This window comes from Orbicella franksi, chromosome 6 (genome assembly GCF_964199315.1).
Source record: "Orbicella franksi chromosome 6, jaOrbFran1.1, whole genome shotgun sequence".
Taxonomy (NCBI): Eukaryota; Metazoa; Cnidaria; class Anthozoa; order Scleractinia; family Merulinidae; genus Orbicella; species Orbicella franksi.
Window position 1 is genome coordinate 7,578,975 of NC_138150.1, and position 25,181 is coordinate 7,604,155.

The 25,181-nt window shown below is 38.5% G+C and overlaps 1 protein-coding gene across 1 annotated transcript in view; it reads left to right on the plus strand.

The window, feature by feature from the left end:
- The window catches only part of LOC145489739 (uncharacterized), a 27,850-nt gene continuing 2,669 nt past the window's right edge, over positions 1-25,181 (plus strand). The window contains exons 1-18 of the mRNA XM_081468772.1: positions 1-612; positions 8,041-8,193; positions 8,780-8,845; positions 9,132-9,392; positions 10,057-10,095; positions 10,258-10,296; positions 10,482-10,580; positions 11,354-11,452; positions 12,363-12,455; positions 13,165-13,242; positions 13,730-15,634; positions 16,056-16,706; positions 17,228-17,338; positions 18,889-19,008; positions 19,972-20,061; positions 23,233-23,388; positions 23,487-23,750; positions 24,781-24,948. Of these exons, the coding sequence (XP_081324898.1) occupies positions 8,130-8,193; positions 8,780-8,845; positions 9,132-9,392; positions 10,057-10,095; positions 10,258-10,296; positions 10,482-10,580; positions 11,354-11,452; positions 12,363-12,455; positions 13,165-13,242; positions 13,730-15,634; positions 16,056-16,706; positions 17,228-17,338; positions 18,889-19,008; positions 19,972-20,061; positions 23,233-23,388; positions 23,487-23,750; positions 24,781-24,948 (4,303 nt within the window). The 5' untranslated portion in view covers positions 1-612; positions 8,041-8,129. The remainder of the gene's footprint in view (positions 613-8,040; positions 8,194-8,779; positions 8,846-9,131; positions 9,393-10,056; positions 10,096-10,257; positions 10,297-10,481; positions 10,581-11,353; positions 11,453-12,362; positions 12,456-13,164; positions 13,243-13,729; positions 15,635-16,055; positions 16,707-17,227; positions 17,339-18,888; positions 19,009-19,971; positions 20,062-23,232; positions 23,389-23,486; positions 23,751-24,780; positions 24,949-25,181) is intronic.

The following is a 25,181-nucleotide window of genomic DNA, read 5'->3' on the forward strand; positions in this document are numbered from 1 at the left end:
CCTGCTTTCTGAAGGCTACTTAGCATACATTATAAAGATATATTACAGAATATTAATTACTGCTAACACTGATGATCTATAGCCATAACGAAGATTCTTAAGTATAACCATTTGATAGAGCCACTCGGAATCACTGATGTCTTACGCATATGGAGTGTGTGAAACAGTACATTAAAGACTGAAAAAGCCGTTGTCTCCGCCGATGGTTCACTCCATTCCTCGTTTCGCACCAACAGCGCGTCCCTCACGGATCATTGACTGGTGAGAGCGAGTCTGAATGCCTCGCATTTCAAGAATATCAGATGTCGCACACCCTGTGTAGAAAGTGTCTTCGAAGTTTTCTTCTATTCGACACTTTAGTGCGTAGAACAAGTCTGATCACTCGAGGGTCAAGTGAAGTCATACCACTCCGCTGAGATCATTTGCGCGCAACTCGAATCGCAACGTTGCCCATGCGTACGGCATACGGTGCGAAGGTTTCTCTTGTTAAGACTGACCACCCATGAGTAGGTTTACGAGTTTTTTTTTAAGTAATTGTTCCGCTCGGAATTGTGACCCTTGATTCTGGCCCGGGACTGAGAAAGGAAAGGCAATAACCATAGGGCCTTAAAGGTAAGTATAACACAACAATATCTCTTAAAGTGTTTACTAAAGAATAGATAGCTCTCTAATTAACAAACCCGCCTTACTATAGGCCGGTACTTTACACGTGCTTACAAGACAAGCTCGTCGAATTCAATGTCATTCTCTCGGCAAATCTTAATCACTAAGCTGCCCTACTAGCGTAATATATCCTAAACCGTATTTGATTTTGAACAAACTGCTGTTCGTGTGAACAAATAAACCAGTGTGAGGTATTTGAAGGCGATTCTTTCGCCGATTCTAGTTTAGTCTACACCTCGACAGGTTTTTCCACTTTGTTCATACGCTAGGTTGGGATAACAATATGGAAGAAAGAGCCACTGGCACAGTTACAACACAAGAAAGTAATGTTTTAAAAACAATTTATCTCTAGAGGGAAATATCTATTGTCTGTGGATCACGTCACATGTCAACATAGTGGCCCCTAGAACGGGTACCAAAGATCTAACTAACAACAGCTGCAAGGTCAAAGGGGTAAAATTATCTTTTAGATATTGTCTCTGCCCTTTGAACTTGGTAAAGGGAGCCTAAATTTATGACTTCCTATTGCATGGTCTCCAAATAAATCAAACGTTTTCATCCGAATAAACGAAATATAAAAATTCAAGAATTGTTTACACCGTTGCAAGGGAGGCCTGTACCGGAAGCGATTTCGGCTATTAGATTCGCGGGGTTTTTTTTCCTTGCCAATTCCAACTCAATAACAAGAGCTTATTATGGGAAAATTTACACTTGTGGAGAGTAAAAAAGGATCGCGGGAACATGATTAATTTTGTTCATTTGTGCACACGCACACTTGAGTTTGACAAAGAAAAGTAGTTTGTTGTTCGTGTGTTCACAACTTTATCGCTCAGTTGAATGCTTGAGTAATTTTCATTTACAGCTAAAATGATTGCACTAAAATCCTGATGAGATAAGAGATATATTACAATTGCAGATTTATTTTTAACTCGGATGGTACTGAAGCCATAGATCATGAGATAATTCATTTTAACGGTAACGGTAACGGAAACAGACTAAACCGGGAAAAGGTGAACGGGAGCGAAAGACAAATCGTAAGTCGAGCGAGACAAGAAACGGGAAAAGTGCTTTAATCGCGAGTTTTGTTTTTGTTGCCGCTTCGATTATCATCTTTTGATTTTCTTTCACTAGTAGTTTTAAAATAAGTAATTTTTATGAATGGAATCGTAAAAACACAATGACGATGGAGCATAGATGACAGAAACCGTTTTCCTAGCAAAACGGAGAAATAAAGGCAACGAATGAAAATAAGAACTGAGCTGCAGTGAAAAGTACGACACTTTCCGAAGTCCACAGACAGCGTTACAAGCGAAGAGAAAAATCTAAGCGCTAATTTGTAGCCAGGCCACCTTGCTGAGCAAATTGACAAACGAGAAATGAGGACTAAGAACTAAAACAATATTTGCCTGTGCACCGATTTTTGCTTGTACAATACTTTTATCTTTGTCTTATAGCGCATCCAAAACAGTTTTTTTTTTCTAATATAGAATTCATGGATTCCAGATTTTGAAATCGTCAACGTTTCTGTGTATAAAAGAGCTAAAGTAGTGTTCACCGACGTTTCTCGCGCCTTAAGTCAAAACTCATCGACTCAGAAGTACGAACTGAAAATGCAAACGTTATAACAACTGTTTATTGGCTGAAGTGTAGTTCTAAATGAATCTTAGCTATGCTCGGCTCCATTCGTTAGCAGCTCCCTAGGTCTGCAAGAATAATATCAATCAATAACCGTTTTCGTTGCAAGCTTGTGGGTAAAGCATAGATCACCGGTGGAACCCAACCCTTGAAAAACATTATATGGGAAACTTGGTCCCCTAAACCTCTCGGCAACCAGCAATGATAGCTTGTGGATCTGTTTTGGTTTTTAATTTTTGTTAATATTGTTCAAATTTTGTTTATGGAACAATAACTTTGATACTGTTTTCACTTCTCACGGATTAAATAGTTGAAGGCAAATTATTTACACCTTATTCTCTGAGTCTTTTCTCTTCATAGACCACAAAGCGTTGTTAAAGCTGTAGTACGCTGATAACGTGGTTCCGGTATTTTGTATTCTTAATACACATGACTAGCATTAGGTACTGTATTATTTGACCCCGTAACCCGCTGATCAATGGGTCTGAAGGTACCATTTCCAGATCGCGCTTCCTTATTAGATCACGTACATGTACAATAAAGGCCTTTTTTTCGTTTCACACCTGGCTTGAATTAGTGAACTACCTATTTTAAGGTTCTCAGCTTGTCAACGCCTGAACAAATAAAGCGAAAAACTTCTTGTCAAACACAGAAGCACCCACCATTCAAACGAACCACGAATAAACGGATAAATGGGAATCCCACGGTAAACACATTGCGTTGTCTTTTGTAGCAGATTCAGATTGAAGTATTGAAGATTACTCTTTAAAATAGCTCCGTGGTCAAGTGGTGTAATAGGACGCTTTTAAATTTCGCCGGTAATTTTGGCAGGCTCTTCTTGAATGACTGTGCTAAGATGGTGTGTCCATTCAAGAATTTTTTCCCTTTGTGCAGAATGCTGTGTGCAGGATTCTTAAGTTTAAGTTCCGTTCTAGATATACCCTGCACAAGTGCTCGTTGACAATTTTGCCTAAAGACAACGTATTGTATCTAAAAACGCATAGCTTTTAATCTTTTTTTCTTTCCGAAGCCAATATGAATCAGATCCTGAAGAAGATGCCAAACATATTTCTCCACAACAGTAAGCCGTGACCAGCACAGGATCCTTGTCGATGTCTGTTCAAAGGACTTGAAGCGAACACGACGTTTGTTGTCAACCAAAAAACAATCGTATACCATTCGAACCGATCACAAACAAAAGATAAAAAGAAACCTGCTTAATGAAGACAAAACATTAACGTTTGCTTGTTCTTTTGTGGCCTTTGTTTGCAGAGTGACATTAACGAATCAAACATTTAATTTTTACAGCCCCGAGGTCAAAAGCTGTTCTGGAGATCCTTTCCAGATATTTCCAAAATTCAACAATTTCCTGGAAAATTGAATTGGTGAGGACATCGTAGGACCAATGACTCAATTTAACGTTTATCTGATTATATGTAGCATCAGAAGTTTTATCACTCGTCAAAACTAAGTCTACTTGTATCTCACAAAAGAGCTCGATGTTAAGTTACTTGTAATGAAGGTTTCGAACCCTAGTTCCATAGAAACAGGTGTAAACAAGAAAAACAGTAGATCAATTTCTTGTAATTTAGAATTCTGTAGCGGGAACGTCGTTGTCTCGTCACTTTGTTAATCAACAAAGGATCGCCCACGATTTATAAGAGTCACGAACAGATAAAAGAAAACCACAAGCGAACACTGAGCGACGGGTTTCATTGCAGGTTCCTTTGTTTGCAAAATTAGAATCAAGAAGCATAGATGATCGAATGAATAAAAAATATAAATACAATGCTAGGCAACAGTTAACGGCATAAATCAAGAACGATGGTCGTCTTGTTCAGATCTCAAGTGCGTGCTTAAGGTACTACAGTGAGAACCTTAGGGGGTTATATACTGAATTGGATTCAAACGCCAGGTAGCTAATCGTTTCGATAGTTAAGTTGTTTTCCAGGATTTTTCGTCTCCGAGTGAAGCCCGGTAGAGATTGAAATTGTTCGCACGTTTCGAACAAATCGTAAGTGAAACATTTTGTTGCCATTCAAAGTTTAAAATGCGATTCTTCGTTGACAGCTACAAACAACACCGATCAGTCAGTGTATTCGGCACGAGAAAATGGTAGAAAATTGTTTTGATTTTTCACTGTTGACTCGGTTTTGACGGGAATCCTTTGTGTTTCTAAATAATGAGGAGCTCTGAACATTAGCTCTTACACTAGTCAATGGTGTATATTGGATATCGATATTGCTTCACAAAACAGCTCATAACCTAAAAGGCACTGACGTCGCAGTGGAGGAAAAAATAGAAAGACTTTCAATAGTTTGAAGAGTTTTCCACTTTTGTTTATGTTTGTTTGCGTTTGGCTAAAAAACGCGGTAGACAACGTACTTGGCGTACTTTTGACTACAAATTTAATCGTTCACGTTATTTTCTACGGCTGAAATATCTTCATTAATATTTTTGGTTTATTTGTTCTTTTTTGTCAGTAGGCACGATGGAGAAAATTCAGCTAATGTTAAAACGCTCTAAATGGAAAAATTCAGCGAAATCAAATGAAAATGGTTTTCGTTTAAAAATTTCAGTACGATCAGGTAAGAGTGTACTGATCTTCCATTCATAATGTTCAAATTCGTACTTCTAGCCATTCTTTACCTAAAATTCTAACCTCCGTTATGTTTAAAACGCGACTGAACCATAATTCTTCCTTTATTTCAAAAAACATAAAACGCGCTTTCTCTTACTCAGGGCAAATGACCTGAATCTAGGTCATCACTCGTGGCGACGATTAGGTTGGTTTGAACTTAACACATGGGTGAATTTTTCTTTCCACTACACGGAGACGTAACCAACTAGAAAACAAGTGGAATGTTTAAGACAAACATTTTCTACTTGTAAAGTTATTCACGACGCGATTGCATTTCATCAGATCGAGCAGCGAGTCCTTAGAACAAAGAAGAACCAATTTCTTGATGCCTGAAAATCAAACGGTCGGCATCTTGACGCCGGGAGAAGAGACAATTTTTAGAGCTTAACCAACGAGGCCTAGACGAACGATTTGACGATTGATTCCTTGTGTCTACCAAAACATCACAGGTAAATAAATAGCCAGGAGCTTTGTTCCAATCAACTGGATTTGAACAGTTTTAAAATTGGTTTACAAGTACAGACACTTAACTTCGATTTCTGCGGTGTGAAGCCACCAAAAAAAATGCCATTTGAGGCCCTTCCGGTTCCCTAGATGGGATGCTTTAAAGCCCATGACAGAAAATTCTCAGTACTCTGACAGTTGTCGTAAGTAAAACAGATTACCAGTACACATTCAAACTCCTGAGAGAAGAGGGTCTGAATGGCATTGACCGTTAGCCGTAAAAACGGGCCAAAATATTTATAAATTTTAATCGCTAGCGTAAAAAATACTAACCGTAAAATAACCACGAAAGTGAAAATCTCGACATCTTTTGTCAAAAGTTTTTTTGTTAAGTTTCGTCTTGTAGCTTGTGAGCTTATTAGTCCACAATTCTTATAATAAAAACTTTTTCTATCCCGGAATGATCTAAAGACCTTAAATATGTTTTACCGAAATAAAAATAAATTTTAACTTTTTAAAGGAAGAAAGTTGCTTTTAAACTTTAAAGTGCCACTGAAACGAAATTTTCGTACTCTCTTTTATTTGCCCAGTTTATAGTTTCAAACGTGCTTAAAATAATGGTGAACTTTATTTCTGTCAAATCCTAACGGAAAGTGTTTTTTTTAGCTACTGAAATCGACTTTTTGGAGCAAAACTGTGTCCGGGCTCTGGAACCGAGTTTAAGGACCTTGTGACGTCACTGGTTGTATTCACGCGAGAAGCGCTATAGATTCTCTCTTGTTTTCACTTGATTTATGCAAGTTTATTCTTCATATTGTCATACCTGCTAGTTTTCTACCTTGTAATTTCTGTCCAGCCTTGACAGGAAATACACATCATAAACGTTGGAGGGCGCCAAAGAGTGTAGATTCACCAAAATAAATGCTACAGATTAGAACAGCTCAGTATACTTTTCGAACATCTTGAGTACTCGATTGGATATTTCGAAGACGGGTGTGGCAACTTTTATATCACGTCCTGAAGCCTAAACACGATATTTCGTCGTCTGTTTCCAGCCTGGTTCTGAAATTTGGATTCTCACGTTGATCTAAGGTCTATTAACAAGGTTCGAATATATCCTCGGCAACTTTACTGCATTACAAGCCGCAAGCGCATCAGCCATCCGCACAATCACGAAGTTATTAACGGTCCACAAGCTTTGAGTCGAGTGCTTCTTTGCACACAGAGGGCATCTTTTTATGATACTAATAAGTGAGAGTTCTTGTGGGAGACAAAATGTATCTTTGAAAATTGTGATCCGCAGCGGGGTTTGCCATATCGCCACATACGTATCAGTGTAAACAAAGCGGGAATTTCGCTTCTCTTTGGCACGTATCTCCCAATTGCAATATTTCACGGCCGATGGATTACTTTGAGTTCTTTAGGACATACTTATGTCTATGATCTTCATTTAATAGTATCCAAGTTCAAAGCAATTCGTTAAAACGTCACTAGTTTACACTCCTTTCGAAGGTTTATTAAACAGAATTTGAACCAATTTGCATATATGACGTTTCGGGGCCGACATTGTCACGCTTTCTCTCGTTTCCTAAAAACAAACCTGTAGGGTTATGGCAGCTTAGTTTACCTTTATAGTTTAAATTCGCTCCCTCATATAAAAGAACAGGGTTTCCTAAATTGTTGTTGTTGTGATAACTTGTAGGATGTAGCAGATACAACTGGACTAAAGGTCACTGTGACACAATCTCGTCCGCGGTGAAACTCACAACGCGTCCGGTTTCCTCGAAGCGAAGCGACTCGAAAACTCGAAGCGTTGTTGCTGCGATTCGTGCAGCAGAACTCCGGATAATATTTTCAAAAGCCGCTTTCTCTTGTTTTCATGTCTTTTTTACTTTATGAGTGTAGATATTGTTTAATTGAGTGCTGGCCATTTCGCCAAGAGTCCCGATCATTTTGCGATCTAACAACTCCCACTCGTTTGCTTGCTTACATAAAATATCCTGCAAATATCCAATTAAATGGACTGAAAAGCCCCAGGATCGACTCTTGACCTCTTCATGTCTAAGGCTACTGTTATTATCTGCTTTACAGCTCTGAGATGTCATTAAGATGTTTTTTGGGGGGGCTTCGAACAGTATTCTCTTCTCCCATAATCACTCTAAATTTTCAGCGCGGCATGAGAGTAATACAACCACTGACGTCACTAGGCTGTTTTGGCCGCGTCAAGATGGCCGCCAATTTTGGGCTTAACCAGCCAACTTCGAACGGCTGAAAAAGCAGTTTTCGCTTACCGTATGCGAAAAAAAAGTCTGCAGTGTTTCCAAGTAAGGTTGAAACTTTATTACTAAGCAAAAATCTCACCTACGAAAATTTCGTTTCAGTGGCACTTTAAGATAATAATCAAAGCTAATTAATTTCTAAGATTTCTGTTAACCGTAAGGAAAATAGGCCAACCGTTAGCCGTAAAAACCACCACCACATTGCTTGAAACCTTCGGAGGAGGGAAGCACTGTAAGATTGAAATGCTTTGCTTAAGAATACAAAGTAACAATCCTTGCTTGTTGTCGAACCTGATCAATACGACTTTTCTCGCTGTCAATATACATATAAACCGAGGGAAACACTTTTTCACGCGGATCACTCATTTCTACTACTAGGTCCAGAGCATTTCCAGCATTTCCCCACCTGAAAAGCTATTCATGTAATCACTGTTCCGGGGGGAGTTCCATCAACAGCGCAAGAGGGTATGAGCCTCTACGTCATCCTGCTGCTTCTTGCCATACAGGGACTGGTACCCAGCTGTTGTGCAGGTAAGTCGGCAAAAAAAAATCTTCTACAAAAGTTTAGTTGGCTCTCATGACGAATGTAACAGCATTTTTTTTGCAGGTGATTAATTATTATGTTTGCAGCAATGACATGAAGCCTTGCAGGTTGCCCGGCATTGATGTTAGAGAGCTTAAGCAAGCCACGACGGCGAAGGCAACGAGAACGCCACCAAACAAAAGGTTTAATGAATAGAACAATGACTGCGCACTTGCACGTGGGTTATAAATCTGTGTACATTTCGTCGCCGTGCTCTGCACAAAAACAACAACGTAAAATAATGAAGTTCGGAGTGTTTTGAAAAAAGCGAACAATGACGACTAATTTTTCGTATTTTCATTTGAAATTTAGATATTTAGCTTACGCAAGTTCTGGAACCAATAGGTGTAGTGAACAGATCTAGACTATTGCGAAATTCGAAGGTAAAGAAATAAATTCATTTTTTGTTTTACTAGGCGTTGTCCGCGGGGTCGCCGTCATCATTGCTTAAGCTCTCCCTATATCATTATATTTGTAACTTCATTTTGTGGCGTTGAGGATAAATGCATCTTCTGGATCTTGCTAATTTTTCAGGACACAACAGTGAAGAAGTCAGCGGCGAAGGGCCTTGGAAAGAGGAGGACTGGAGCGGAAGCAGTGGTAAGGATCAAATTGTGACTCACTTTCAGGTTTTAATGTTCAAGCATCGATGCTAATAATCAAAGTTCGCCCTTGGTCATTCTGGTTGCCTTTTTCCTTTGTCTCAAAGCAAGAAGACCTAATGTCTAAACTTTTAGAGAAACTGTTTATTTTGACGCTGGCGTAATTTTTTTTTCTTTCGTGCGAAAAGAACTGAGCTAGGCCATATAGTCTGGAGGAAAGGCAAAAGTAGATCGTGTGATGGCCTTATGGATGCAGCATATGATATTTTTTGTTTTTCCATTAGGTTCAAGTACAGGTGAAGACGATAACTTCACTGGTTTTGATTCTGGTTGGAGCTCAGCCGACCGCGGACGCAATGACGAGGACCCACGGACGAATCCGAGAAACTCACGAACTTATTCAAACAAAAGATTCGTTACGTCGGGTGTTGGCGAAGATAAAGGAGGGCCCCAAGATGATGAAGGGTCACAATCCAAGTCGAATGGGAGTCAAGACCAAGAAAGTGGTTACGAAAATTTCGAATCTAACATGAATCTGGCAAATGGTGAGTGTAAAGAATTAGAACTGAAACATTATTTTTAGTTGATCCATTTGCTCTAGGGCATCATTTAACAAAATAAAATTGAAAGGCCTTTACTTACGCAAGACAATGCGAGTGTCAGCTGTTGTTGTTTTTGTTGCTGTTGATTTTTGTTTTTGTTTTTCTTTGTTTGCTTTGCTAACCGTGCGTGCTCGAGATCCTTTGGAAAACGCGATCTCAGGCCTTGTCAGCACTAGGTCCCAAACAAAGTCTTTTAAATCATCTAGTGGATACAACTGATCGAACGCAAGACTGACCATTGAATGGATCACAAAGATCCATGTCCTCTCTTTAGAATACTGAAAAACGATGGTAATGGGAAACGCTCTTTAACCAAAAAAGAACAAATAATTATCTCAACTCTACTTGAGCCAAAGATATTTTTATTCAAGATTCTATTCAGTCAATTAGCAGCCAGTCTCGTAATCATTATAACCTCACAATTTGTTTTGTTTTATCTGCAATAATTTTGCAATACAAATTTTGAGTGACCATAGACTCGGCTTTTATAAGGTCTATCGGGAATATGTTAAGAATGCAAATGAACCCAATCTCAGAATGGCAGGATTCCTTTATCCATAAACTGATTGAACGGTTAATTTGCTATTTTGCCATTTTCTTATTTCAGTTGGCGATGCAATTGATGTGATGAAGAAGTTAAAGAAAGGTATTTCTACACTAATCAATTGAAAATTGATAATTAATGACTCATAACAATGTTTTTGCTCTTTCTCCTTCTTTTTCAGGGCACTTGATTATTAACAATATTGTCAAGTGGAGAAATAAAAGATACAAATAAATACAATAATGTTTTTTGCTATCTTCACAGCCAAATCAGATCAAGAGTTTGCCAAAAAGCTTAGATCAGGTGAGGTGGATCAATGTTTTTTTAAAAAATTCCTTAATCTACAAACTGAATGTCCGGCTAATTTCCAATCTCGCATTATTGCCTGCATAAGACATGACTGGTAAAGCTAAGCAAGATTGCAACATTGAAATATCTCGACTTGAGTTGATTAACTGTAACACAGTAATTTTTCTCTTTAAACTTAGGCCCTGAAAGTCTAGGCGTTGCTTTCAAAACGTTTGAACAACTAAGTGGTCTTTGGATTTCAGTTATGCATAGAATATGGAGAGTTTGGAAGGCGAAAGGTAGGTAGGCTTTCTTGCGTTCATCCAATAGGAATCGAGGACATTGCTTATTTTACCGGCCGTTCCGTACTCGAGAATTAGCGCGAAACGATCACAACCACACCGAGATCGGTTACAGTGATGTAGAAAGGCAGTAATGGTTAAGACAACTGATAAAAAAAAATACCAAAACTATTAACATCTAATGCCTTGATGGTCAGCCAATTAGTTCATGTCAAACGTAACAACTTTACCAGACTCAGTCATATGCAGACAATAATGCATAAGGCCTATACGGAGGATAAGAGGTACGGCGGCCTCATGGTTAGAGCTCTTGCCTCCGGATCGAGTGGTCCGGGTTCGAGCCCTGGCCGAAGACATTGTGCTGTTCTTTTTGAGAAGATATTTTACTCTCACAGCGCCTCTCTCCGCTATAAATAGGTACTGGCGAACTTACTGCTGGGGGTAACCCTGTGATGGACTAGTATCCTGTTCAGGGGGAAGCAGAAATATTCCTAGTCGCTTCATGCTAACGAAACGGGAAATAAGCGTCGGTCTGATGGGTCACTTGGCTCGTCTGCAGAATTTACCATTTTTTCACAATATATGGGGAATTAACTCTCTTGCCCTTCATTCTCTCTGTCTCTTGTTTAAATGTTCCCTTGTGCTCGAGGGTGTAATCCATAAAGGTGAGACCGATAAGCTTAATTATTTACCTAAGTTACCCAAGGTTTTAATAACTTGAGCTGCGAAAGAACTACAAGAACTTGCTTCATCTTATCTTTCTCACGCAGGCGCTAAAGTGGTGATGCATTCGATGGTTCATGATTTGATTAATAACACTGGCAAAGCGATCAAGCGAAAAGTAGGGAGTATGCTCAGCAAAAACTCAGGTTAGTGCTTTGTGGAATTCATAAATATTACTCTTGTTGATTCAATAGGTGCTAATGCAATTTCAAGAATAAAGTGAGATATACAGACATATCGACTGGTTATATAGCTGTAGAGTGGAACCACCATTTTCCATCTTCTTTCGGTTTGGAGAGTAGTTAAGCCAGTTGTTTAACTATAGCCCAATATTACGACAAATGCTTAATGGTTTTCAGCACTTTCCGGCTCTTAATCCTTCCAGTTTGATGGATCAAGGCTGTCATACTACAGTATTTGATGCCACAAAAAACGAGCATCAAACGAATTCCCAAGCATTGGTCATTTGCCTGACACGGGTTACTATAACAACACTGTAGTATTTAAATCAAATAAGGAAAGAAAACCAAAAATTTTAAGTGCTAATAACTCGAAAACAAACCTGGTAAACCCATTGTTTAATTATTGAATTAAAATCAGCATTTTAAGATAAACACACTAAGGAAAACAAGCGTAGGAGGACTTAGAGCCACCTTAATGTTTTGATAATTAAGACAGTCGGGTGGGAGAAAGTCTTAAAAATATTTTTGAGATTGACGAATTAACGTACCTTCAAGTCAAAGGAAACTCACAATTAATATAACTTTCAAGATTCAACAACAAATGCTTCTTAACTTTAACAACAAAGACAGATTCCCATCCCAATCCTGTGGCTGATCATAATCTTAAGCATGACTGAAATTTTTGGAAAAAGTCTTCAGCCGTGAAGCTACTTGACAAAATCACACGTATGTAACGTTCGTGACACAATATGATGGTTGTCACATACTGCGACAAGTTTTGAGTGGTTAATTACGATTAGAGTAAATCCGGTCAATGGATATTTTTATGTATCTTTTGTCTTTTTATTCTTGTGAATTGTTTTGCACTTTACAGTTGTGGATCTTAGTAGCAGTGGGTGGACAACTTTTAAGGACGAAGGTTCAACAGAACCCGATCACAGCCCAGCCACAATTCATAATCATACAGGTAAATTCTCTAAAGCAACTGGCTGGATCGTAGCCAGTATGTAGTAAATCGAGGCACCTGTCTCAGTCAATTTCTTTTCTTTTTTTTTTTTTTTTTTTCATTTTGTTTGTTTTGTTTTGTTTGTTTGTTTGTTTGTTTGTTTGTTTTTGGAAGGGGAAAGTAAAACATTGCTAGCAAATAAATAACAGAATTGAACCAAGAACCATGCAAATGGACATTGCCTCAGTCATTCTTTTAGAATATACCAAGTTTTCCAAAGCATTGGAATGTTGATTTCGTCGTTGATGACTGCATATGTACAGCGCATGCGTTATCACCGGCCAAAACTCTTCGTCTCACAGAAGAAAAGCTACCACTAGGAGAGCATGGGATCATTTGACACAAATGGGCGAGATACGAGAAATATTTCTTCGGATAAAAGCTGCGAACCTTCCCATGCACACCATCCCCGAGCGTTTATCAGAGTTTAGGTCTACCAATTAGCATTTGTATAAGGTGCCTAAGTGACTATGGTGAATTAGCGCCTCAAGCCCCATACCGCTAAACAGCCTCACTCGACCGTCGGAAGATTGCATTCTGTCCTGAAAGCTTAAGTTACAGCCAGAGTGTAATTAAAGGTTTTAGTATAAGCATACTAGAGGTTTTAGTATGCCTTAAATCGACTTATATAAAGTACAAGTATAATTTATTTCACATTACAAATTTTCAGGTCCGTCAGTCGAGCGACTGAGTATTGATTTTAGAAAAAATACCTCCAAGGAAGCGAAAACTTTGCCATCTACGAAAAGTAAGTTATATAGCATACAGCATGGTTTCAGCTAGCTATACTGTATAGTTCCACAAATAACTCGCGCATTTTATAGGAAGCCACCCTCTTTATAGAATTATATCACTTTCCTTTCTTGCCAATCCAATCGCGAAAAATCTACAAATATGTTCTTTTTGCGTTTTTTATTTTACCGTTCATGAGAGCCTTCAACTGATTTCATTTTTAGGCGTTTTGCAAGTTTTACGCTGTGATTTGAATTATCGTAACGCAGAAATGTAGTAAATTGATAAATTACATATACAAACTGAATAGGCGGTAATACTGACAAGGCTCCCATCCTTCTCCCTTGTTAGAAGACTACTTTAAAACCCCAAATCTAAATAAACGTATAAGCTGAAGGTTTTAAAAGCAGCATTCAGCAGATTGAAGTACGCTGACTAAACACTGCTACACCCATCTTGTAACGTACAGTAGGTTAAAACACATCGTTTTGTACCATTTTCAGGAGAAAGAGCACCCGTTGAGAAGGTCAAGGTGTCGTTTTTCAGCGGAAAAGCGAATGATTCAAAAGTCATACAACAAACTTCAATTCAGAGGAACCCAAAGCGAGTCCCTGGACAAAGTAATAATTCTTCGTTGGCGCAGGAAACATTAGCAGGAAGCGCAAAACAAAACATAACTGACAAAAAGGAGAAGAGTTCTAGAGCTGTTGATACAAGATCGATGGTTGTGTCGAACATCAAAAACAAAAACTCTACAACAAAGAGAAGTGAGCATATTCCAGACACCAATAGTAGCCTGGATTCTAGAGATAACGAGAAAAAGGCTGTCAAAAATTATGTGGGCGATGTTGGAAAGATCAAAGAAACAAATTTATCTCATACTGAACTTGAAGTGACGCAACACGCGGGTGACAATAATAGTAAAAGAAACCAAACGGAAGTAAACACGAACGGTGACCAGATACCAAACTATAATGTGAGTAACAGTGTCACGCAGTCACAGAGTGGAGTCGCGCACGTACTGGAAGAAACGAATAAACAAGTACCTGTGGGACATTCTAAACAAAGTACAGAACAATTTATTGAAAACGATAAGAACTCAAGGACTAACACTGAAAGTCGAAACAACGAAAACAGTTCGACTTCAGTGAACAATGTCACTCAAGAGATGGTCTCTAAAAGGTCAAATGTTGCAGGTAACAAAACCGGTAAAACGAGAATGTTGGAAACGCTAAAAATAAACTTCTTGAGAAAGAACAGGACTTCGCATTGGAATCAAAATACTACTTCCAGTTCTGAAGAGAACGCTTTGGAAACGCAACGTAATGTAAAATTGGATAATGAAACAAATTCTAAAGCTGATTCAGATAAAGTTATGGCTTCGTCTAAATCAAGTTCAGCTGGTGGAAACGACAAGAAAAGAGCAAGTGTATTGGATAAAAAGAATTCAAACCTTCATAAACTTGACGTTGTAAGTAATGGTGCAAACAGTCAAGAAACCATTAAAGGGGACAAAGAAATGTCAAATGCCAAAGGAACTGATCATGGTACAAGTACTAGCGTTCGAACAACCACCTCAACAAAGGCTGAGAAGATTATTGTAAACTTGACTGGAAAAGAGGAGAAATCGAAACAGAACAAAACGAGTATTACAACAACAAGCGAGAATCACAAGGAAGTGAATAAAGACACACCTCAACAAAATCTAAATGGCAAAACTCTTAAGAGTACGTTTCCAAAGAACACGCAGATAGCAAAAAAAGATTTAGATGCCAGTTCTGTCCTGAAAAAGATTGAAAGTTCGATTGTTTATAGCAAGGAACAGAAAATGAATACTTCCTCCAGTAACATCTTTCATAAAAGAGCTGGACCAACGACTAGTTCAGTGACTGCTACCAACGTTCAAGAAGAACGGAAACATCTGAAACAGTTACAAAATGATCCTGGTGAGACATTGAAGAACGCAGGTGCTCTCGATTCTTCCAAAGCAAACAAAACAATTCCAAAGGAAAATACTCAAGTCACAAAGAAAGATATAATTCCGTCTGACATAGACTCTGAAAGTTCACAAAATCACAATGCTGGCTCCGAAGGCAATGAACGTTCGCATATTGAGAGTGAACGGATGCGGAATGCTCTGGATGAAATTTCAAAGCAACCAGTGGACAAAATGATGGATAAAGTAAACACAAAACAACCTGTCAAAGGTTTGAGTAATTCAAGAAATGATCTTCCAAACAAGAAAAGACTAGAAAACGTGAAGATTTTACCAACAAATACGTTGGAACGTTTGAATCATTCTCAAGGAGCTACAATTAATGGCGAAGGGTTTAAAAAAGGCAAAGAAGATGCTGAATTTCACAATTTAAAGAAACACCCAGTCGATAATCACGACAACTTAAAGAACGGTATGTCTGACCCATATTGCTACAGAGAGTTGTTTATCAGGAAGATAATAGAAATATGCCAATTCTAAAGCGCGCCTTTTTTTCTGTCGATAGTAAACTGTTTGGGGGACAAAAAACATCTGTTTTAAAACCTGTCAACAACGAAGCTCTTGAAACGGAGGGCAAGTTAGTGTAGTAGTAGTGGTGGACAGTTTTGGTTTAATTCTTCTTTATTGCAACCGTAGCTAGAAGCTTCCATAATTTATTTTTGAACCAGATTTTGAAAGACTATTTTAACGGGTTCATTTTTTGTAAAATGGACTTTTTTACAATTTGTACCACTGTATAGTAGTGAATATGGTAATTTATAACCAGTTTTATGTTAAACTATCGCAACTGCAAAAAAATCTTATTTAAGCCTTTTATTTTGATTTAATTGCAGATCAGTCCATTGCAGAAATTCGGACTTTGCAGGGCAGGAGCAATACTGAGATCAACACAAAAATAAAGAGTATCAAGCAGAAAGTCAATGCAGACACTTCTTCTTCAGTGATTCAAAATTCAACGTCCATCAAACTTGCGCAATCGGCTGAAAAAGACTCCGAAAATCCTCAAAAAGACATACACCATCCACACGAAAAATCCCTAAAGGTCAGTAGAAAGGATCACAGAATTTCTCCTGCAGAATCAATTAGTAGTCACAACGATATGCCTGGAAATCCCAGGATTGAGAAAGAGACCAGTAAAAATGATCGAGAAAATGGTACGATGCATGCTGAGGGAGCCACGAGACATGGATCAGAAAGAAGATTGAGACATGATCCAGGAAGTGGCGTGACACATGATCCAGGGAGTGCTGTGGCACAGGCTCCAGGAATTGCTGTGACGGATGCTCCAGGAAGTGGTCTGACACATGATCCAGGAAGTGTCGTGACACATGATTTAGGAAGTGGCGTGACACATTATCCTGGAAGTGGGGTGCAACATGATCCAGGAAATGGTGTGACTCGTGATCCAGATAGTGATGTGGCACATGAAACAAAAGCTGGCAGAACATCAGGAACAGGAAGAAATGCAACACCTGTCCCAAAGAGTGAGTCAGCCGAACCTGTTTTCAATCAAGTTCCAAATTCTCCCAAACGTGTGCCTCTTAGTTCACATAATCAATCCAGTCAGCTGTTAATAACATCTGAAAGATCAACAACGAAACTAAACAAGGTTAATAACTTGAAATTTCATTCGAAAAGCTCAGGTACTCTACACAAGAGCGACGTCAAAACCGATAATTTCTCCTGCTTTTCCATTTTTCCGTGAAGTATGTTCTTAAGGTTTATTGAAAGTAGAGGACGTTATCAACATATAACAGGAAGTAAAAATGCAATTATGTTCCTCGTTTTTATTCGACTGTGCGTCAAACATGGTGGGGTACCCGTGTACCAAGATATCGCCAAACTTTCTCCCCAATTTAGATAAAACTACAGACTCCTAAACCCTTCTTTCGGGTTTTGAAGCATGCAGATCTGAATTCCAAAATGATATGTTCGTTTTCCTCGGTTTTTTTATTTATTTATTTTTTTTCACTGTGTTATCTGATATGTTCTGTTTTCTGTTTAGCACATTTCAAAAAAGTGAAGACGCAACCAAACTCCAAACATGTTACCCAGGCCTCAAGGAGAACCAAGGAAGAAGAGCGGCAATCGAAAGGTCATCATATGACAACACAAGGTACACGGTTCCTATAAAATTGTTATGAGATGACGTAGGTTTTACATTAAGGTTAGTTTCTCAATCACTACCAAGGTTCTTCCCAAAACCTTTTTTAACTTGTATCTATAGATCTGCGTCAAAAAAAATGGCTGGAACATGTTCGGATGGGTTTTTCTTGGAAAGGACTCTTGTCGGTGACTGACGTTTCGACAACCTGAGCAACCTCTAGTCAAAAGACATTTTGTGTTAACATTTATCAGCACTGTTGATATCCGTGCAAGATTTATTTCTACACCTGCTGTTTGGCTTTCCAAGTATAGACATTCGAAGGCAAGACAAAGCATATTTGAAGAAAAAAAATTCCTTCGCAAGTAATAGGTATTCAATTCTAAAACATATCAAGGCTTTCAAAAAACCTAAGTTAAACGTTACAACTATCAGTGATGATTTAACTCTACTATTTAAAACAAAAAGTTAGTTCTCCCAAGACGAGAGTTTAAGAGACTCACCTTACTCCAAGGATTAGAGGCTTATTATATTAAAGCAATCCTTATTTTAAACTTATTTCTACTCGCCAATTAATTAAACAATAGGGTAAGCGCCGTGGCCTAATGGCAACCACACATGACTCTAGTGAGTTATTGTGTTGTATTCTTGGCCGAGACATCTCACTATCACAGTGCCTCGTGCCATCTACATCTATAAAAAGGCTCCAGCGAAGTTAATACTGAAAGTATTCCTGCGATTTGACTAGCACCCCACCAACCGGAGCGAGAGGGGGAGGGGAGGGTAAGAAATACTGCTGGTTGCTCATGCTACGGAAACCAGAGATGAGCGTTCGCTTGATAGTCATACGCAGTTATCTTTTAAAAACATTTTGTCTTAGTTTAAAAGAGCTACGTCACGGTTTGCGCATCTTGAAATGTTTAGACTAAATTTTTCAAGTTCGTGGTTTGTTATCCGTGTCAATCTTCACCATCCTTAACCATCCATGTTCCTTTGTGGTTTATTATTATCTCTTTGGTGTTTATCTATCTTAGAAAACTATTACTTTCAACTTTCCTTTGATTAAAGGTAACTTTGTGCATGTCCAGAATCACTCAAAATATCGTGACAGAGCTCCTTTAAAATCAAACTGTCTTGTTATTGTATTAATACAACGCGGGTGCCCCTCATGATCAGTTCATGTAGACAGCGTTTAGATATGGTGTAGCAAGTATGACTGAACTTTGTTGAAATGGCCGATGCTTGTGAGTTGAACAGTGTCAGTATCCGCAAATTTTCAAATCATCATTATCTTTTTAAGATGCCCTTGCGAGGAGTAAACAAACATCTGTGTGCAGTCTTTGATTCCCTCAGGTGTTTTGAAATCGTTCCTCAAATATTTTATACGTTTTCAAAATCTCACAACCTCCAAAATGACAATACGAATTCGGGAATAAATTTCTAATGCGCGTTTTATCAGTAACGAATTGAGAAATAGCACAGAGGTCTTACTTGTCGCAGACTAGCCTATAGCGACCCTATAACCCTATTGTAATAAACATGGTAATATTTTTGAACCGCAGAAAATTCCAAAAACGATGACAAAAAAGATCCGACTAAAATACAAAATATTTCGTCAGGGACTGACCCAAAGCCAACAGACGCGACGGACGAGGACATAAGGCCTTCAAAACCTCAACAAGGTAAGGTTTATTCAGGCAACTGAAAATGATCAAAGGGAAGTTGCTGATCAATTAACCAGAACATTTTATTAGACAAAGGACACTTTTGATGATCGAATTCTATGGTCTTCTTTGTCTGTATCTCATTTCCTATTGCTATTCGTGTTAACCTTTTTTTCTTCATTTTGTATCATTGTATTTTGTATCATTTCTTGTTACTTAATTTTCGTTTGTCTGCTGTCTTCTTTTTCGATGCGCAAAACCTGTGCATTGGTCTGTTGGATTCTCACTTTGCGCAAACTTTGATTTGTCACTTAACACAAAACTTGTGGAGTTCTATTTGTTTATTTTTCACTATGTGCTTGTCTATAGTATTTCTTTGTTCGCATGAAACTTGTGTAGTCTTTTTGTTAATTTTTTACGTTGCACTCAACTTGTAAATTTCTTTTGCATTTTTTTGGTTGCATGTAACTTGTGCATATCTTTTTGTTGATTTTGCACTTTGCACAAAACTTGTGAATTTCTTTTGCATTTTTTGTTTGCATGTAACTTGTGCATATCTTTTCGTTGATTTTGTGCTTTGCACACAACTTGTAAATTCCATTTGTATTTTTTGTTTGCATGTGACTTGTGCATATCTTTTTGCTGATTTTTCACATTGCCCCTAACTTGTAAATTTCTTTTGTATTTTTTGTTTGCATGTAACGTGTGCATGTCTCTTTGTTGATTTTGCACTTTGCACACAACTTGTGAATTTTTTTTTGCATGTTTTTGTTTGTATGTGAATTGTGCAGATCTTTTTATTGATTTTTCACTTTGCACAAAACTTGCGAATTTCTTTGATATTTTTTGCTTGCATGTAAAACTAAATTAAAAGGGGTTCAGAGTTATGGTATCACACATTTTTTGCTACTTTACATGACTGACATACGAATGATATTTTTGACGTAAACTGACACCCATCAATCATTTTTATACTGATAGTTGATGTATTGACGTCTCGAACTCCTCCCACTTCACTTCTAACGACGTCCAATGACGATAACACATACAGCATTAAACAGATCGTGCAAGGTACTCACTCCGTACATCTGCGTGTAACTTGTTGGGTCCGAATTGTTGCTGGGGGAACGAAAACAGTAAATGTTCGGTCGAAACCCGTCTCTAAGTCCTGGTTCACATTAGCGATACACCGACATAACGACATAATGACTTAACGACGTAATAGGCCGCGTTCAATATATCAATATTCTAACATCGCTCCGAGGGTTTCGGCTCAAAATTGCAACGTTTTTGAGTTTCTTTTGTCTCTCAATTCCCAAAAGAGACTTGGATACAAAGAAAACAACACCAAATATAGACGTTTGTCCTGAAAGCCTCGGAGTCATGTTAGAATATTGATATATCGATTGTGGCCTATTGCTTATGTCGGTAATGTGAACATTGACATAAATCATGAGGAAAATAATAATAATAATAATAATAATAATAATAGTAATAATAATTATAATAACAATAACAATAACGAATATTTATACAAAATTTATACAAATATACAAAAGATGATTTGTTTCTCCTTATGTCGTTATTTTATTTTTGTTTTTTTCTTTCTCTCTGTTTTTTTTCTCTCTGTCGTTATGTTCATGCTGTTATCTTGCTATTGTATCAGTATTTCAGGATGTTCACACTGCAAACATGACGACATAACGTCCTTCTGATGTCTTTATGTCGCTAGTGTTAACTTGGCTTATGTTGCTATTACGTTATGTTATTATGTAAGGATGTTCACACTGCAAACATGACGACATAACATCCTTCTAATGTCTTTATGTCGCTAGTGTGAACTTGGCTTATGTTGCTATTATGTTATGTTATTATGTAAGGATGTTCACACTGCAAACATGACGACATAACATCCTTCTAATGTCTGTATGTCGCTAGTGTGAACTTGGCTTATGTTGCTATTATGTTATGTTATTATGTAAGGATGTTCACACTGCAAACATGACGACATAACATCCTAATGTCTTTATGTCGCTAGTGTGAACTTGGCTTATGTTGCTATCATGTTATGTTATTATGTAAGGATGTTCACACTGCAAACATGACGACATAACATCCTTCTAATGTCTTTATGTCACTAGTGTGAACTTGGCTTATGTTGCTATTATGTTATGTTATTATGTAAGGATGTTCACACTGCAAACATGACGACATAACGTCCTTCCTATGCCGTTATGTTTATGTCGTTACGTCGTTATGTCACAGAGTGAACTAGGCTTCAAGAGGGACGATGTATCGTGACGTATTTTGATGCTTACGTGACACGTTCCGGGGAGATCGTTTTGCTTCAGATTGGACAACAAATTATTGGAAAACGTCAGAAGTTGTAAAGAGAATTCATTCAAAACGGTTTCAATTCCCCAAACAGTTTTAATGGCTGTTGCTGGGGTGTGTCCCAGGTGGGAGGGAGAATGTTTGTAGGGCATATTGTAGCAGGGGTGTCCCATTGGGGACTTTCAAAATCTTCCAGATTAAGACACAAATCTTTAAGTCAGCTTTCCCGTGTAAGACAAGGGCCGTTGTTGTAAGGCCCTGTTTGAGGCGTATAACATATTTTTGTACGCATTGCTGGTATGGGGTTGGGGTTGTTGCGGTGATATAGCACTTCATATCCAGGACCACAGTTGTATAGCATTCAAGTGAGCAGTTAGGAAACATTCCCTCAATAGTTGGGAAGATTTGATAACTTTTGATATTATGTCGACATAATGATCTCACCTATTTTCGCACGTATTCAGCAGTTAAATTTTCTGACAGGACATGACAACCACATTTTTTGCAAGAGCGCGTCTTTTAAACTGGTGTGATTCAGTCCGCGACACACTTGCGAAAGAGAACATTTTTTTTTTGAGAAACTTACATCTGTCGCTAAGAAAAATCAAATTTAAAATCAAAGTTTTCACTACCAACTGATTACTGGACCGCGACATATAAAGCAGTTAAGAAAGTTAAAGACCGGATCAAACGTGCGCTCATTTCGATGCAGCATCTTTGAATATGGTTTAGTGAGATGTTGTGAAGGGGCATCTGATGCACATTTAGCAATTGATTCGTGCTTTCGCGTTTATCATCGGGTTATGATGCATGCGGGAAGTTTGGAAAGCGCTCAAGAAGTGTAAAAGTTGCTCGAAGAGCAGCTTAGAGCAATTCTAGCTTCTTCTAAACTATTACTATGTTTATATTGATCCTGCCATGAATTATTATTTTATATATATTTATAATAAGTGAATAAATTAAGCTAAACGCATGACGTACTGCCTACAGAAAGAGAATTCAATCTCAGAGCAAAGTGAACTTTGCTCTCGCCATAAGCGTACATCATTGGATTATGATGCACGCTTACGTATACTGACTGGATTGTGGGAAAGAGTGGCTTTGCTAGCTTTTTAATAACAACAGGGTGGCGAAGCGTGTTTAACATGTTGTGCGCAACACTGTTGTAATATGCTGCGTCAAAATGTTGCATGCGCTTGGTCAGGCCTTAACAAAGTTGAACATTCGGTAGTTTTCAGTGTAGTCATTGCGTAGCTCCTTGCTATGTACACGTACCTTTTCTTTAAGGTACGAGTAATCTTCTTCGTGTTTCATCGCTTTTCCGCCGTTGATCTTCAGAACGGACAGCGGTATGATCGAATCTTTGCTTTCTTTGCCTCTAGTTAGCACAGATGACCATTAGAAATCGCTTATACTCCGTCTATAACCTCTTCAGAGCTTCCTTCGCGACTTGAAACTGACGTTAACATCAATCATTCCGCTCGGTGTGCACACATCGTTGTGCCTTCAGAGTTCACAATATTCAAATTAGAGTTTGTGAATATAAATTCCAGGGAGCACGAACACAATATGCAAATGAAGAGTACAAAAGCACTGGCCAAGCACAGTAACCAATTGTATTTTATTTTAACACAGTTGGACTGAACTAGCTCCCCCAAGCCAGATGCTACTCATTTCTTGAAATTGGGTGCTACTTCCCACAAACGCAATCAATACTTTTTGCCGCCTTTTTGCAGTCATCTTCAGTCGTCTTTAATAGGAAAAATGTTAAATGCGATAAGGGGAGACTGGGGAGGTGCCAGAGCTAAGCCATAGAGGGCCGGAAATAAGCTGGTTGAGCGTTGCGAGTGGCCTGGGAACTGAGTGTTGGAATTATCCAACTGATATTGGGATGTCTTTGCATACCAGGGCCGAAAGGATCAAGTTTTGTTTACGCAAATCAAGACGATGAAAAAGTTCGCAAGTTGGAGAAAAAAGTTTTCAAACTGGAAAGCGAGGTTACCGTTCTGGAAACAGCGTTGGCAGACTTAACGAAAAGACTTCTGGTTGTGGAGCAGAAACCAGGTTTGAAAAACATCATCAAATCTCGGAAGTTAGTCTAATGATTGTACCAAACTCTCCTTGTCGTGACCATTTAGGTATATGTTTTTCTCCTGTTTCAGAATTACTGCCACCAAAAGCGTCAGCCATTTTTCCGAACCCTTCAAACGAACCCGAACTTCATGCTCAGCATCCAGTTCACAGCCAACAACAAACCACCGTGTACGTAACAAAAGATCTGGGCATGCCTCCGCCGAATCCCGTGCCCCAGTACGGCCCGGACAAGATTGTCATACCAATTTCCTCTCTCTACCCTGGAGGGGCAAGTAGTGTAAGCATACCTTCCTCCTCCCAACATGTAGAAGTCGGTCGTCAAGAGACCAAAGGTGGGTTTGTACAGCGACTGATAAAGATATCTTCCCCTTTAGTCACATAGTTTTTTTTTCCAGTTTTTATGGTTTGTACCAGGAGCACGTGATCAGGAGAGTTCGTATACATGTGATTGAAAAGACATTGTCAAGAAAATTAAAAGTGTAAACCATAAACGATACGACACAGTGATTTTAAAGCGATTAACGTGATCAGCATGCTGCAGGCGAACTTTAAAGACTAGGTTTATGGGCTGTTTGGATGATGTTGAAGCGCATATCGTTCAAATTTTCTTTTGTTTTCTTCCTTAGTTACGTTTAGGAAAGCTTGGACAGTTTCAATATTTTTCTAAACCTCAACTTCGGCTGATCTGTGATCATAAACGCTACGAGGAAACAATCTTGAATATTAATCATGCACAAACCTCTTCCGTCTTCCCATAATTCCGTAAAGTCCAATTATTCATGGTTTATTCTTTTTTTAGGACAATGCTCTTTCAATCAGGTGTATACTAAATTCGTGATAGTCATTTTCCCGGAACCACATTACGCACGACTGACATATTTTTACAATGAATGACCAGTTCACGTTTTACCCGATTGTTAACACTAAGATTAATCTGTTCTTTCTGCAAAGAATACAGCATCTTTTTTGTTCTTTTTGATAGTGTGTTGAAATATTTAAGAGTGCAGCGAGATCTATTCTAACTTTAGTCAAGCCTTTCATTACGGAAACCTCCATACGGGATAGTTTTATAGTACAGGTCGCTTTATTCCAGACAAACCATAACTGATATAATCTCTTCCTCTATAACACAGACTGCTCCAATCTCAGTTTTTTACGTATTTTGATTTGTATAAATGCACCCTGTTTAAAAATTGTTTTTATTATTTATTACTGAATGGCCCCCACCGGTTCAAAACAGACATACCTTGCAGACTTAGGAATAGGAAATGTGAACTCCTTGCTGTATGATCTTGTCTCTCATCCTCAATTCTAGTATCAGTGTGACAAGAAACTCGATTCTAATCAAAGTGTTACTTTCAGTTGAAAATCATCCTGACGGACGAGACCAGGAGAAGCCTAAAGATGACACTCACGTGACCTTACATCAAGGAACACGACCTTCTCCCATCTCTGAGGCCCATGCTGTAGTGCGCCCTATAGTGAACATAATCGTGCCTAACAATAGGGCTGACTTATTATCCGAAGGAGGTTAGTAAAGCCCCCCCCCGGGGGGGGGGGCACTGCCATATATGGGCTATATAGGTATGTGCCGCTGTGAAGGGTATGGTTTTCAAGCAGTTTACTCTAGGATAGGGTATATAAATCAGATCATTTGGGTCTAGAATAGGGTATCATTTCTCCCAAAACTGACTAGTTGGTTGAAGATTTTATCTAGACTAAGGAAACCAGGCATTGCTGCTCAAAAAAATCAAATCGGCAAG